Genomic DNA, 14,763 nt, shown 5'->3' with positions numbered 1-14,763 from the left:
AACAGGCATGATTCACTGAAGTGCATGCTCACAATTCACATCTCTTCACACTTATCCAGGTTAACATTCTTATTCCCAGGTCAGCACAACATATAGCCCTGAAAAAAAAAAAAGCCACCCTCTCAGTTTTTCTCAAGTCTGGGTATCACAAATATTCACTAATATGAAGGGGAAAAAAACCAAAACAAAGATAGAAAACACATACCTGCTCTTCTTAAAATTAAGCCATTTATTGCCTGTTGATGAGAATTAAGACACAATTTGACTATACCTTATAATAAAAGAAATTCCATTATATTCTATAATCTTATCAATGCACATTTAACCCTATGAATAAATCTGTTTCTAACAGTTGTACAAAAGTAAATGGCTTTGTTTTACCACTGTAATGGAGTCTCAACCATGACCCAACAGAAATAGCTTCTGATAAAGTTCAGTTCAACAAACACCCTTCAATTAAATAGAAAGTTGGTGCTTTCTGAAAAACAGGGTGTATCTGACACACAAAGGAAATATTTATAAAATTTAAATTCGGATATAAGGTTAAAAAAGAGAGCAAGAAAACACCCACTTCATAACTTTAAATGTATTTTACAATTTCAAAAGCTACAGGACAGCTAAATTACAGTTTGTCAACCTGCTTTCCATTTTGAAAGCTTAGATTTTTTCCTACAAAATGAAACAATTAGCTTCCATGCCTTCACTAATACCCATTGAAAGCAGACCACATAGAGGGAGCAGTCATTCAAACTATATCCTCCTTAAATATGCCTCCTCAGGGATCTACTGAGCTCTTTGACCTCTACCTTATCTCAGGCATCACCACTTGCCCAGTTCTCTTCCTAGTCTGTCATCTATAGAGGTAAACTCAGCATTTTATTATCTCTCTTCAAGTATATCTTATTATATGAGCCTATTAATCCTAAATACTTCTTCACTCTTACCACCAAACAGCCACTTACATTTATCATCTACATAACTACCTAGAAATCATCTTTACATTATTGACAGAATACTTGACAATGTAAAGTTTGATCCCTGAAAACTGACAGTAAAACTAAATGGTATGCTGCTTCTAGAAGTAGGACTAATGAAGTTATTCTCAGCTTCCTCATTCCATCAGACTGCCTGCCAATGTATCTGTTACAGCAAGTCCCGTTCATAGTCACTGCCTACCATTCATGCATTAGTAGCCCATTTAGCTGAAGCCATCTCCATAAATTCATGCATTTAGGTTTGACCAAGAAAGCTGCTCTCATGTATCTCATCTTCAATAACAAAGAGCTAAAAAAGTTACACATTTTGTCATCCCCATCCCTCTGATCTAGAACAAGCAAAATTGAAGTTTCATGCTTTATATGATATAGCTACACTAAATCTAGATACAAAATACAGTGGATTGATATTTTATCCCCAAGAAACTAATTTTATTCAGTTTGCAAGGTTTCAGTTTACAACCTAAATCAATGAAGGAACTGAGACTCATTTTGCATGTACAACAGCAGCAGTACAGCCAGTTGTCACTGGTCAAAGCACAGTATTTTGGAATAAAAGCATTCCAGGTTTCCCTCCTTTAGTTAATATATTAATCAACAGTCTAAATTAATTGCTTTTTCCCCTGTTCTTGAACTTTTAGAAGTCGGTCAACTCAGCAGCATTGTTTTGAAGAAGCACAAGTCATGCTTAATGTGGTCACAGAGGCCACCCCTGTAAATACGCAAATGAGTTTCATTAAAATTTTGTCACCCTCCCAAAGCAGTGTACCATATTCCTCAAGTATGAGAGGAAAACTAAGTGCTTCATTGAGGCAACTGCTGTGCAAGTAATCAATAGCTGACTGTAAAGCTCTTCACAAAATGTGGTTGACTAGCCTATGTTTTCCAAAAGATTATTTGTAGATATTTTTGTTAATGAATTTTTAACACAGTCATTTTATTGGCCATCCTTTTATGGTCAAAACTGCAGGTAAGTGGCAAAAGTGACCAGCTCCTAAGTATATGAAATCCTGAAGACCATACTGCCTACATTTATTTATACTTACCATAAATGCGCTATCAATACCATCACTAATCACTGAATGTGGACTGGTGCTCTATGAGCTTTAGGCCCAGTCAAAATATCAACACAATGTAAAAATTAAATATTAATAAGGCACACCAGTTGCTCTTGGCAAGGGTAAGCTAGAAGCCAATTTGCTGAAGTTTGTGCTGCCACTATGCCTTGCACGCATAGCTGAACACTAGTATGCAGAGAGAATACAAGTCACTAGTATAAAAGAATCACACTTTAAGCATGAGGAAACAAACCTGAGAGAGACAGTGATGATAAAAGCCTTTAACCCAAAATCTTGCTTTTAACACGAGTTTAAAAATACGGAAATAATTAGAATACATGCAAACTTGATCCTCTATTGTACTACAGATTGTAAATTTGTCTCGATTGAATTTTGAGTGCCTCAGTGGTTGAATGTTTTTTATCCATTAGTCATTATAAATTAAAGATTGTAGTCAGCTGCACAGTTCCCGCACTGTATCTGCATTACTAGCGAGCTGTCAGTAACCAGTTAGCAGTTAAACTTAGAATGTGTTCAGTGTCACTTCTTAAAAGTCATACAATTATGCAACATTTGATTTTCCCAGCCTTTAAAATGATCATTTGAACATCAATAACTCTGTAAAAAAGAATATATATATTAATTAATGCCCACTTCTGTGAAATTTCTATCTATAGTGTCATTTCCCCCCTTATTTTTCTGACAACTCTTTAATTTATTAAAGGTCTGACACCAATTAACAATGAAAGATTACTTATGTAAACAGGCAGATTGTTAAATAAAGCAGGAAAAAAAGTAAATCAACTGAATTTTTAGCACATTAATTTAGTAAATGATCTTCTGATTTATCTGATCAGCTAGTTCTGCTAGTGTGAATTTAAACTGAGTTGTTTTACTGCATCCTTTCAATTAGCACCAGACCTTCACGGTCAACTCCTACAGCAGGCCTCTTAGCACTTCTCACTTGACCACAAAAGAATTCTCTGTACTTTAGGTACTATTAAAAGGCTACATTCCTCCGATCTGTTTATGCATTTGCAGAATTAAGTCAGAAAAAATCTATTTTAAGATAGTGACATACAAGTTTTTTAGATGTCCTTGTCTTCAATAGTGGGGCTAAGGCAACAAAGACAATGCATATTGCTACCTCAGAGGAGAGCATGGTAATGCATCACAAGGGCATCACATAAATCATCATTGGCATGTAGCTAGAAGGAGAGTGTAAACCAGCATACAATACCAGCCAATATCTCTAGTGATACAGGTCACAGAAGGTTATGAAACCATGTAAAGAGCTGCATATTCAGTTAAGAGAAGTTTTTTACATGGGTAGTTTTAGATAGTAAACCAAAAGGAAAAACTGGAATTTCAAGGAGACAAAAACTTGCTCTAGTTTTGGGAGATCTAACAGGTTCATTACAAAAAAGCAAATTATATGGCAAAACATTGCAAATAGTTACTGATTTTTAAGGAAACCAATTTGTCCAATGCCAACTTTGAAATTGTTTCAGCCTACCCTCACAGATATTGCTTTAAATTAACTGTTCCTCTCTTAGAGTGCAGAGAGAGCACACAGGCACAAAAGCATCAGTTGTTGGCATGACAAGTAGCTCAAATTCAAGAATTGCTACATACCAAAACATCTGATCATATACAAAGATGGAATTACTTTCCTAAACTGAAAGCAAACTTTGAAACTAGTTTCTTGGGAGCAAGGAAAGCCTTGAATTTAAGGAAAAAAAATGAAATGTGAGAAACATGAAAATTGATCCAAAACAAAGAAAAATTTAAACTTTTATAGAACAGAAGACTCCTTGTTTTAAGAACTAGAATGTGAAGTGGTTTACAATTCATTTTCTCCTTAAAAAAAAATTAAAAATTCTAGTCCTGACCAATTCAAGGTTGATCAAAAGTTAAAGCGTGTTATTAAGGGCATTATCCAAATGCCTCTTAAACACTGACAGGCTTGGGGCATTGACCACCTCTCTAGGAAGCCTGTTTCAGTGTTTGACCACCCTCTCCAAAAAAAAAGGCTTCCTCAGGTCCAGTCTGAAGTTCCCCTGGTGCAGCTTTGAACCATTCCCATGCATCCTGTCACTGGATCCCAGGGAGAAGAGCTCAGCACCTCCCTCTCCACTTCCCCTCTGCAGGAAGCTGGGGAGAGCCATGAGGTCACCCCTCAGCTTCCTTTTCTCCAAACTAGACAGAGCCAGAGTCCTCAGCTGCTCTTCACAGGACATGCCTTCCAGCTCCTTCACCAGCTTTGTTGCCCTCCTCTGGGGGCAATTCAAGGACCTTCACATCATTCCTAAATTGTGGGGGCCCAGAACAGTACCAGAGGTGAGGCTGTGCCAATGCTAAATACAGCAGGAACAGTGTCCCATGCCTGTCAGTGTTTAAAGCATTTGGGCAATGCCCTTGACAATACAATTGATGTTTCATATCACCAGCTTCCACTATTTTTGTGCAGCCTTCCAAAACAGGCTCATATAGGGTATACAAACAAAAAAATTAAAACCACAAACAAACAAAAATCCCAAAACCAAACTCAACCAAAAGTATTTTCAGCAGTAGGTATAGCATTTGTTTAGAATGCAGTTAAGGAGTCCAGAAGCAGCAGTCAACATTTAAGTTCTATTTATGTATATTTTCTTTCTTCACATTGACCCTTGCCAACATCACTCCACTTTTGAAGCTAAAGAAAAAAATTTCTTTTTTTTCTTTCACAACTACTCATTGAGGCCTATTCCACTGCTGAAAGCAAGCAAAGCCAAGCCCACACTGGGCATCCTAGAAGACTTCATCTTTATTTATCATCCCTTGGCTTTATTTTCACAGTGAATTCCTAGCTTAATGTAATCAACCAAGAAACCCTCCCTATGTGCACTCCTGTCATTCTTCATGGCTTGCAAAGAGAATCAAGTGCAAGCAAAAGAGGAAAAAAAAAGTCTCAGCACTGCCAATCAAACTAAAAAAGCCCCTACTTCTGTTTTTGCCAGTCCTGAGGAACCACAGATGCACCTCCGACCTTTGAAAAAAAAAAGCCAAAAGATTAAACTTATAAGAAAGTTAACTTTAAAAAAAAAATAATTTTATAAAACTCAAAAATTCTCTTAAAACTTTCCAGAATAAAAAAAAAATTAGAAGAAAAAAAAAAACTACGAAAAAACAGCCAAACGCTGAAACTCCACCGAGGCAGAAGGCATTTAACCCAGGAACAGCAACAGAGCTTCCCTTCAGAAAGTAGAAGGCAATTTTGCAGGATGCCCGCGAAGTGAAATCCGCTGCGGACAAGGCCGAGGGAGAGCCCAGCACCCTCCGACTTCGAGGCACAGCACCGGGATCAGCGTCTGCCGCCACAACTCGGCACGGCTCAGCCCCCCATGGCGATGCGAAAAGGCGAGCAGCAGCTACAGCTGAGCCGAGCCACCGCCAGAGGACGATCCGGCCCAGCACGGGGCGGGACGGAATGACCGGCCGCGCGGAGCCGCCGTCCCGCCCTGCCCCGATTGTCGAGCCGGCAGCCGGCAGTGAGAAGCAATAAAGTCTTTTGTCCGGTTTCCCCTTTGAGGGGGGTGTGGGGGGGGGTGTGCAGAAAACCGATAAGAACACAAACGTGAAAGTGAGAACAAAGTGTCCAGTTGCCGCCGCCTCCTCCGCGAGACACCGCTGCACAGCAATTCGCCCGGGCCGCACAAAGCGTCAGCGCAGCACCCCCCACGGAAGTTTCCAGGGGAAGCCATAAACCCCTTCCCCACAGAACCACCACCCCAACGGGGCCTGCTTGCGAGTGGCGGGAGCAGCTCACATACTCTCCGTCGGGGCGGAGAGTACCAACCTCCGGTGCCCTTTAAACAGAGGTAGAGAGTAGTTAACCAGGGGTGCCAGCCCGCAGAGAGGGAAGAACAGTGGCAGGCGAAGGCCGCTGGGTGCGGGAGCAGCAGCGGAAAGGGGGAGGGAAGCATTGTTCCACGAGAAGAAAGCGCAGCGCTTTTCTTCTCACCTCGCCGTTGTCACGGAGGGGCTCATCCTAAAGTAATTCGTGGGCCCCTCTGCTCCTGAGCTGGAGCAGCTCCCCGCCATCACATCTACTCACTCCCCTCTCCCCAGCAGTGGGGCCTGGGCAGATCGCACCTCCACCCTCCGACTTGCCACCGCCCTAGAAATGCCTTTGTTTGCAGCTTCCCCCGCACCGCACACCCGCTCCCGGAGGCCCCCATCCTCTTTTAATTCCTTATTTTGGACCGCGGCTCATCCCGCCCCCTCCCCCCGTCGTCCGCCTTCTGCTGATTCACTTCCACCAGCGGTCCCGAAGAGGGGGGAGCGGAGGCATCTCCTTGCCATTGTGGCTCGGGGTATAGTGATGACCCGGATTGCCATATGTGGGGAGCTGGGAGGGAGCAGAATGAAATGGGATTACACACTCTGGATTTCAGGGAGCGGACACAACGCGTCGGGAAAGTTGAAGGGACAGGCGAGGGGCAGCGTGCCCGGCCACCCCGTCGGAGACCTGGCCGACTGTTGGCGGCGGGCGCCGGGGATACGTCACGGAGTAGAGCGAAGGAGTTATTCCATATTCTGGACGTGAGGAGGAGGAGACTGCCAGAGGAAGTTGCCCAGCCCGAATTGCAGCCTGAGAGTGCAGGCCGTACCGCGGGGGAAGGGGGGGAGGGGGGGAGCCGCTGGGGGGAGCTCCCCAGCCACACGCGCCGAGGAGGTGGGGTGGCTCCGGCCACCAGGCCGCGCAGGAAGAAAGGCAGCGCCCCGGATAGCAGGCGGGTGACCCGCGACTGAGGAGGCCTGCAGCACCCTGTCCAGGTGGCCGCGGCTCGGCTCCGCAACGCGGTCCCGGCCGGTAACTCACCGACTTGCAGGACATTATCGACACAGTCGCCATCTAGAAGAGCGATGCCCCTGCGAAAAGGCAGGCGGTTCTCGTCGACGGCGGGGGTGTCCGCGCCCCCGCCCGGCGCGGTGCCGGCGACGGCCCCCCCGGGGGCGGTAGCGAGATCCTCGGCGCCGGTGTTGAAGGAGGAGTACATGCAGATCTCCCTCTCGCTGCGGGGGAAAGACCAGTAGACAATCCTGCGCTGCACTGGCTCCGGGATCCGTTCGAACCGCTCCTCCACCTGCTGGAAGGGCCACTTCTCCGCCACCTTGCGAGCCGCGATGTCCAGCAGAGACTCGGGGCTCTGGGTCTTGCCAAGCGGTAGCAGCCCCAGGGCGGCGGCGGCGGCGGCGGCAGCAGCTACAGGAGCAGCTGCGGAGGAAGGTCCGGCGCAGAGCGCCCCGCTGCCGAGTTCAGTACCGCCCACCCGCTGGCCCAGCCTGCACGCCAAGCCATTGCCTGGTCTGCAGCAGAGGCGCTTAGCGGGGAAAGGGAGTTGACCACGCTCCGCCATGATCGCACTGCTTCGAAGCAGATAGCGGAAGTGGATATACCCTATAAAACGGCATCGGGAAGACCGGGAGCCACCCCTGGGTCACGCCCCCTCTTCCCTTACATGGCCGCGAGGGGCGGTGCCAGATGCCTCGCCCACGGAGTGAGCGGAGCCTTATACAAATCGGCGCCATAAACATAAATAGAAAAGCTCGAGGAAGGCTCGAGGGATGGTGCGCGCGCGCTCCTGGTGCAGGGACGCCCTGCCGATATGTCGATGTCACACGCGCAAGCCCGAGAGTGCCTCGCACGCCTGGTGGGAAAGAGGAGCGTGGCTGGCGGTGCCCCTCTTTGACACCATATAGGGAATGGAATGCGGGGGCGGGGCCGCTGCGGTCTCAATCTGGTCACCTCTGCTAGGAAAACTGGTGGGGAGTGGGTGAGGAGAACTATGTTCCGTAGACGGAAAGTACGGTAACGGTTGAGGCGGCCACTTTCACCCGCAACAAAGTGGGGGCTGGTCAGCCCCTAGCGCCTCGCCCGGGGGAACAAAGCGACGCCCACCTTTCGCTGGAGTTCCGCAGGAGTTGAGGGCTGCTGGGAAGCGGTAGAGGCGCCTTGGAGGGCAGGTAGAAGGTGCCTACGGGCGGGTCCATATGGGGTCGAGTGGCCTGGCTTGGGCTCCTACATCAGAGGCGGGCTGAAATGGGCGAAACCAGAGTGTTATAATCGGGGTTCTGCTCTTCTGGGGCAGGATCTGGGGTGGCTGAACCCACGCGTTCCCGCAACAAGCCCTTGAGGTGGCTCAGTGAGGCGCGACTCATATTTCCCTTCTATTAGAGGCACTACGGTATCTACGGCTATTGGGCCGCGGGGTGGGCCCCGGTCCCTTGTGCCTGGCGTGTGCTGGCTCGATAATCGCGCGCGCGCTGTGTACGCGTTTGTGTGCGGGCTGGTTGTAGTAAAAGTAAATGGCCGGTCTTTGCGAACGAAGAACCGGGGATGGTCTTTACACCTTCCAGCCTGCGCATTGGATTTTTTAGGTGAGACACAGTGTGCGCGGAACTGAGCCCACCCTTTAATCCTAAAGTTCATCTGCCGGGGCCAAGCGAGCTTGGACGGTGGCAGCAAGGTCCTCAGGACGTAGATGGATTGCCTTACAGGGCTAACGAGCTCCATCTGCCCGGGGAGTGGCCCCGACCGGGAATCGAACCCGGGTCTCTGCGGCAACAGCGCAGCGCCTTTACCCTCTAGACCACCAGGGGCTCCCTTGGGCTGGTTGTAGACCGATGCGAACTCCATGCAGCCGACTGACTTCACAGGTGGTCCGGCTTGGAACCGCTCTGGTAGCCCAAGATGAAGGGCTCCGTGCCACCACGCAATTAACGCGTTGTGTTTGTCTTGGTGTCGAAAAGGTCTATAAAAAAGCTGGTGTTAGGCCATCTGTCCCGGTTCATTTTTTGCAAGCGATGAGGTGCACAATGCTCACATTTGCTGCAGAGCGTGAAGTGACGAGGATTCTTTTTTCTTTCAGTATTCACTAAAAAAAAATAACAACATATGGGATCATACCAATTCCTCAAAGTAAATGGCCTTCCTGAAAAAAAAAAAAAAGAAACAAAATGCTGATGAGCTACAGTAGCAGGATGAGGATATGACTCCTGCATAGCAACTTACAGTAAGTACACATAACATCAAGTTGACTTGAAACTTAATATCTACTTTTGTTTCCACCAAAAACTGAGACTACACCAATAGTTTATTTAACAGGTGATTGAAGAGCTTTACAGAAACTGTGTTTTCTGTTAAAAATGGATGGGAAATTCAGTGAACTGTATAAGACTTGCTGACTGTTTTTTAAAAAAAGATCAGCAGAAAACCTGAAGATGATTTAAAATATGCAATTTCTGGGTTTTTTATATGCTACTAAGCTCATAGACAGTAGCGTTGATTTGTAATTTCACAGGTAGAGAATCCTTTTATATCTAGGTATAGAACTTTTTTTTCTTTTTCTGCTGTCAGTTGCTTATACTAAGAAAATGGCTAATGATTTTTAGCCAAGGAGTTTAAACTGCAGTCAACTAAAGGGGCTAAACTGTGTTCGGCAGAGTTCATTTTCGGTATATACTGCAAGGTGTTTTTTCTTTGGAATCATGAGAGCTACTTTCTGAACAGGAAATGAGTATAAACTGATGCTTGTGCTTCTGGGTAGAGACTGCACAAAACAGTTACTCTTGAGGTGCCAGTTTCATAAATTCACAGATACCTTGCTGGGATATTAACTTGCATATTCATCATTTTAGGCATATCTTTTAAAAGTGATCTACTGGATTTATATACTTGATTCCAATTAAATTTTGGAGGCATTTGGGAGCCTGAGTACTACAGACAAAAGATAAGGATGAATTACTTTATTTTACTATTAATATGGTATTGATTTCAGTATTTCTGGGAGCAGATAAATGGAATATGTAGAATGTAAAAAATTAAGAACTTCATGATTGCATGTGTACAAGAGCAGAGGAAAATTACATTTTCACCTCATCACTTACTCTTTGTTAATAATTGTTCACATCTTGAAGTAATTTTTCTTCTATATTCTAGCACTATTTCTGTTTTAAACAAGTTGTGAGACCCTGGTGAAAGAGACAGGTTGAATTTCAGGAAGGTGAGGTGGTGCTCTGTTCCATACCCTAACCCCTTGGAGCCTCCTTGGGCAGCCCCGGAGCAGCTGTCAGTCAAAAGCAGCCCAGGAGCACTGCCCCATACAACACCCCCTGGAGCCCTTACACCAGCCTCAGATTGGCTAACACACTGCCCCTCACTCCGCCCCAGAGCCCCAGAATGGCCAGTGGGCCAGAAGTCCCACCTGGGGGGGGGGGGGGGGGGTGGCCACATCAGGCTAGAGCAGATAAAACCAAAATCATGTGGTCTCTGGTTGGATTCTAGCATTTGGACATGTGGAAGCTGGACTTGCATGGGACTCCAGGTGGTAGCTATAATTCTCTCTTTTTCTCTCTCTTTCTTTTGTCATATACATAGCCATAAATTCGTGTCAATAAAAGAATAAAACAAACAGATTGTAAAACTTAATAACACCCCCATAAAGAAATAAAGCAGACCATTTGTAAGGCCATCAAGGTCAAAAGCTATAAACCATCTCTGCTTTCCTAAAATGAATTATATGATCTTTTAGGAGTCTTGTAGTCTAAGAATTTATGAATTATAGGAGAACTATCACTGTTGCAGAGATAACAACCTAGCTCTAGTTGTGAAAATAAACATATGGTAAATGTATATGTATATCATGTAATAAATATGCATGAAGTAGCTAGAATAAATGTTAGTCGAATACTCTATCAGGCACGCAGAATCTTTCTGTTGCCCAGCATGCTGTTTGCTTTTATCATATAATAAATTCCAATTTGAATACTGATTATATCCCGAGACTCTGTTTCTCACAAATTGGGGAATATTTAGAGACTGTTTCTCACACTTTACTTCTTCTTCAAATCTCCTTTCTTGATATTTTGGGTAACTTAAAACCAGATGGGTTGGATTTTGCTAAGTTGTATGGTTTAGCATGTGTTAAGTCAATGCTTTGTGGAATGCTTTATTCTGGCTAAATAAACTTTAAACTTTTGCCAAGTTCCCTTATTTTTTTAAGTTTGCCAATAAAAGCGTGTTATTTTACCTCCTGAGAAAATGCGTGTAGCGTCTTCTCCCATGTGCCCTCTCAAGGTATAAAAGAACTGAAGGCCATTTTAATAATTCTGCAAGTGAATTTTTGAAGCCTTGTATATTTTTAAACTATAACTCCTTCAATGAGCTCAGAGGGCGAGCCTGGGGTCTTACACTAGTGTCTAGTAAATCAATAAAAAATGCTCTTACAAGTTGGGTAATGGATGTTATTTACCAGTTCTTAGCCCCCCGCTGCAATAAAGATAACACACTGATGCCACTGGAAAAATTCTTCATGTCATAGTAAAGAAGCTTTATAGTGAAAATAGAGAAATTAGAAAAGTGAGAGATGTGCTTATAAAAAATTGAACTTCTACAATAAGCAGAAATAGCCCATGTGTCAGTAATCTCTACTTATTCTTCTGTCTTCATCCATCTACTACTCAGTAGTTGCAATGGAAGACAGGTATGCAGCTGTTTTGGTTAATATTATCTATAGTAATATGGCAATATAAAAGCATAAAAATATCACTTAAGAAAATGTATAAGGAAAAAGAAGGGAAGAAAGACAAAGAAAGGGTATCACCAACAACAATTCTGTGACGAGACTTGATTGTTGCAATTTCAATGTCTGATGGTCAAAGTCTTGATCCATTGGGGTGGGAGAAGCCTGTGAAACACAGTCCGATGGGTTAATATACGCTCAGGCTAGGTGGGAAGGCCCAGATACCTCCCCTGGAGGGAGCTTTCAGTCCTCTGGCAGAAGGCCTCAGAAATTAGTCTGGGGATTCTTCAGGAGTCTTTGATGGTTTACACCAGGGCTGTGAGTTTGATTCCTGTATAGGCCGTTCACTTAAGAGTTGGATGTGATGATCCCTGTGGGTCCCTTCCAACTGAGAATATTCTGTGATGGCCCCTTCTAAGACATGACAGCTGCCTCTCACATCAGTATAGTTGAGCCAATTATGCCCCATCAGAAGGGATAAATACCCTCAGACCTACATTCCCTGGGGGATAGGGGGTGTGTGTGAATGTAAGGGAGGACAACTGACATGATAAAAAGCACCATCCTGTCTCCACAGAGTCTGCCTCTTATCTGGCTCAAAGCCCAGCTTGTAGCCCCTGGTGGTGGGTGTTCACCCTCTCTGTCTTATGTGAACCAGAGGCTTCACCACCACACACCCAAAACCTCACCTCCTCCTCCAGTGCAAACCTGGCCTCAGCAAAGCACCCTGCTGCCTCTGCAAATGGGCAATTGTTTTGAGTCAACAATCATTAACATTTAAGTCTCTCACACATACCTGAACTGTATTTAAATTTATAGTTAGTTTTATCTTTCAATCATTATTCTTGTGCAAAGACTTTGCTGAGCTGAACATTCATTTCCTCTTTTTCTGCCCCATGGTTTTGGGAGGTCTGTATTCCAGAGCTATGCAGAAATGAATGGCTGCAAAACAGCAACCTTGATTTGGTTAACTTCCTGAAGATAATCAAAACCTATTTTGTCAGCTAACGTTTCAAAGCATTAGGCCACTTGCAGACATTTTTTTCTCATTCCAGTAATACATGCAGGGCTTGAACATTTATGGTGATTTAAAAGAAAGATCACATACAACTGTGCAGTTTTGTTTGTATGAAACAAACAATGGACTAAATGCAGAAAAATGGATTGCAGACAACTGTGATAAGTAAAGGCACCGGTTTTATTCCAAGCAAATTAAAATAAACAAAAGGGCACTAACAAAAGAACTATTTCTGCATATTTACTAACTTCTAGGCGTACCGTGGAGTCTGTAAGGTGAAGGGTCCTGTCTGGACCTAACACCAGGGAATCTTTTGCAGCCAGGAACAGGGAACAAATTATAAATAAAAATGTATTCCTCTGTGCCATGTGGATACAGAGAGGCCCTCCATGCCTTGCAATGTGGGGATGATGCAAGACCCTCGTACGAGCCCAGGGGAGATAAGTTACAACCAGCCAAAAGGTAACACCCACCTCCAAAGCAGGGAAATTACCTTTTAAGGCAACAAACGGACAATGAATGAATATTCAACAACTGATATCGAAAAGGTACAAAAAGCGCGGTTTTCAAACAACATGTGTGCTCTTTGTATGATCCAGAGGTGCATCCAGTGCTGGAAATGGGTAACCAGCACTGCAATAAAAAACTCTTGCTATATTTCTTTGTCCTGCAGGTATTTTTGCCATCTTCAAAATTCAAGAAAAAAAGTAACTTATAACAACAACCTTATGCTGGCCAACACAAGTCACCCTGGTGGTAAAAACTACCTGGAAATATGGGAATAAGAACAACAACCAACCATTAAGAGGAGACATAGCATTTAAGCTGAACAAGAGTCCAGATTCATGTGCTGGAAGGGTAGGGGATCAGAGATGAATAGGATGAAACTGTGGGAAAGATTCCTGTCTGTTGAATTTACGGCCATGAAAAAGAATCCACAGAACAAAGACAATAGCTATATTAGTAGGAAAATTTAATTACAACACATGTTGGGTGCTCAGGTCCCAAAGTCTCCTAGAGCACACCTTTCAATTCAAAATCCCTGCCTTTTAAACATTCTTAAGGTTCAACTCTGTTTACGTCATGGGGGGGGTGGTGTTTCTCTTCTTCAGATTGGCTCTTCGGTGCCCCCCCTCATGCCAGGGGCGGAGTTTCTGGCAACATGGCCGCCTCCATGTGCCTGCATGGTCAGCCATGTGGCATAAGACTGAGTCAGCTTTATTTTCAGTTAATATGTAATTTCCCTATTCCCATGTGGTCAGTCCCTTACATACATTTCGAGACTGAACTGTATGCCTTACAACTTTCGCAGTACTCCTAAAGGTTAGTAATAAGACGAAAACAAACATAACTTTATGTTAGTAATTTTACCCATTTTATCTGCTTATAATAAAACCGGTCTTTTATTTCTCACAAAACTTTGCAGTGTAGTGATTCTGGAAATTTAAATACAGGAAAAATGGATAATAGTGATGAGTGTTAATGAAGTTATCGTCTTAAGATTGGTCAATGAAGAAAATCATGTGCTTGGTCAATACCTTTGGTTTTACAATGTTTTCTTAAATAGTTACATTTGTTCAGAAATTATTTTTATTTAAGGACTTTAAAATAAAATGTTTGCCTTTCAGTAACCTTTTAAACCAAATACTCTAGTATAAATATTGCCAGCTCTTTAGAGTCTCTCTGTTAAAGTGAAAATAAACCAGCAGCAGCAGTGAATGAGCCCTTTCAAAGTGCAGGCTTTAATTTTAATTAAATTCCATTATGGTTCTGAAACTGGAGTCAGGCTAGAATCTAAAAGCATTTAGGAAAATGTATTTAAAATACCAGGTGTGTTTTACAAGTATTCAATAATAATGAAAAGATACAAACATCATAATCCTTGACATTCATTTGTGTCCTCTGCCTTTCTGTGGCTTGATAATTGATGTATGAAGTGTTATAAGTTAGTTTAAGAATTTAGACAACTCAGTTCCAATTAAAAATTGATAAATTTATTAAGCAAGCGATAATAAAGCAAACAGCGCTGGGTGGTCTGGGGGGCAAGTGCCCCGCCCGAGACACACACACATTGTTGGAAAACCGTGCTTTTTGTACCCTCTCGATATCAGTTGTTGAATATTCAT

At 43.8% G+C, this 14,763-nt stretch overlaps 1 protein-coding gene across 1 annotated transcript in view; it reads right to left on the bottom strand.

The window, feature by feature from the left end:
* LOC114069007 (zinc finger SWIM domain-containing protein 6-like) overlaps positions 1-7,455 on the bottom strand; it is a gene marked incomplete at its 3' end in the record, with an annotated part of 80,761 nt that extends 73,306 nt beyond the window's left edge. The window contains exon 1 of the mRNA XM_027905528.1: positions 6,918-7,455. Coding sequence (XP_027761329.1) covers positions 6,918-7,455 — 538 coding nt within the window. The remainder of the gene's footprint in view (positions 1-6,917) is intronic.
* Positions 7,456-14,763: the final 7,308 nt, after the last annotated feature.

This window comes from Empidonax traillii, unplaced genomic scaffold, assembly GCF_003031625.1.
Source record: "Empidonax traillii isolate 1590-97213 ecotype Southwest subspecies unplaced genomic scaffold, ASM303162v1 scaffold1161:size167190, whole genome shotgun sequence".
NCBI lineage: Eukaryota > Metazoa > Chordata > Aves > Passeriformes > Tyrannidae > Empidonax > Empidonax traillii.
This window is presented reverse-complemented; position numbering and strand designations above follow the sequence as displayed.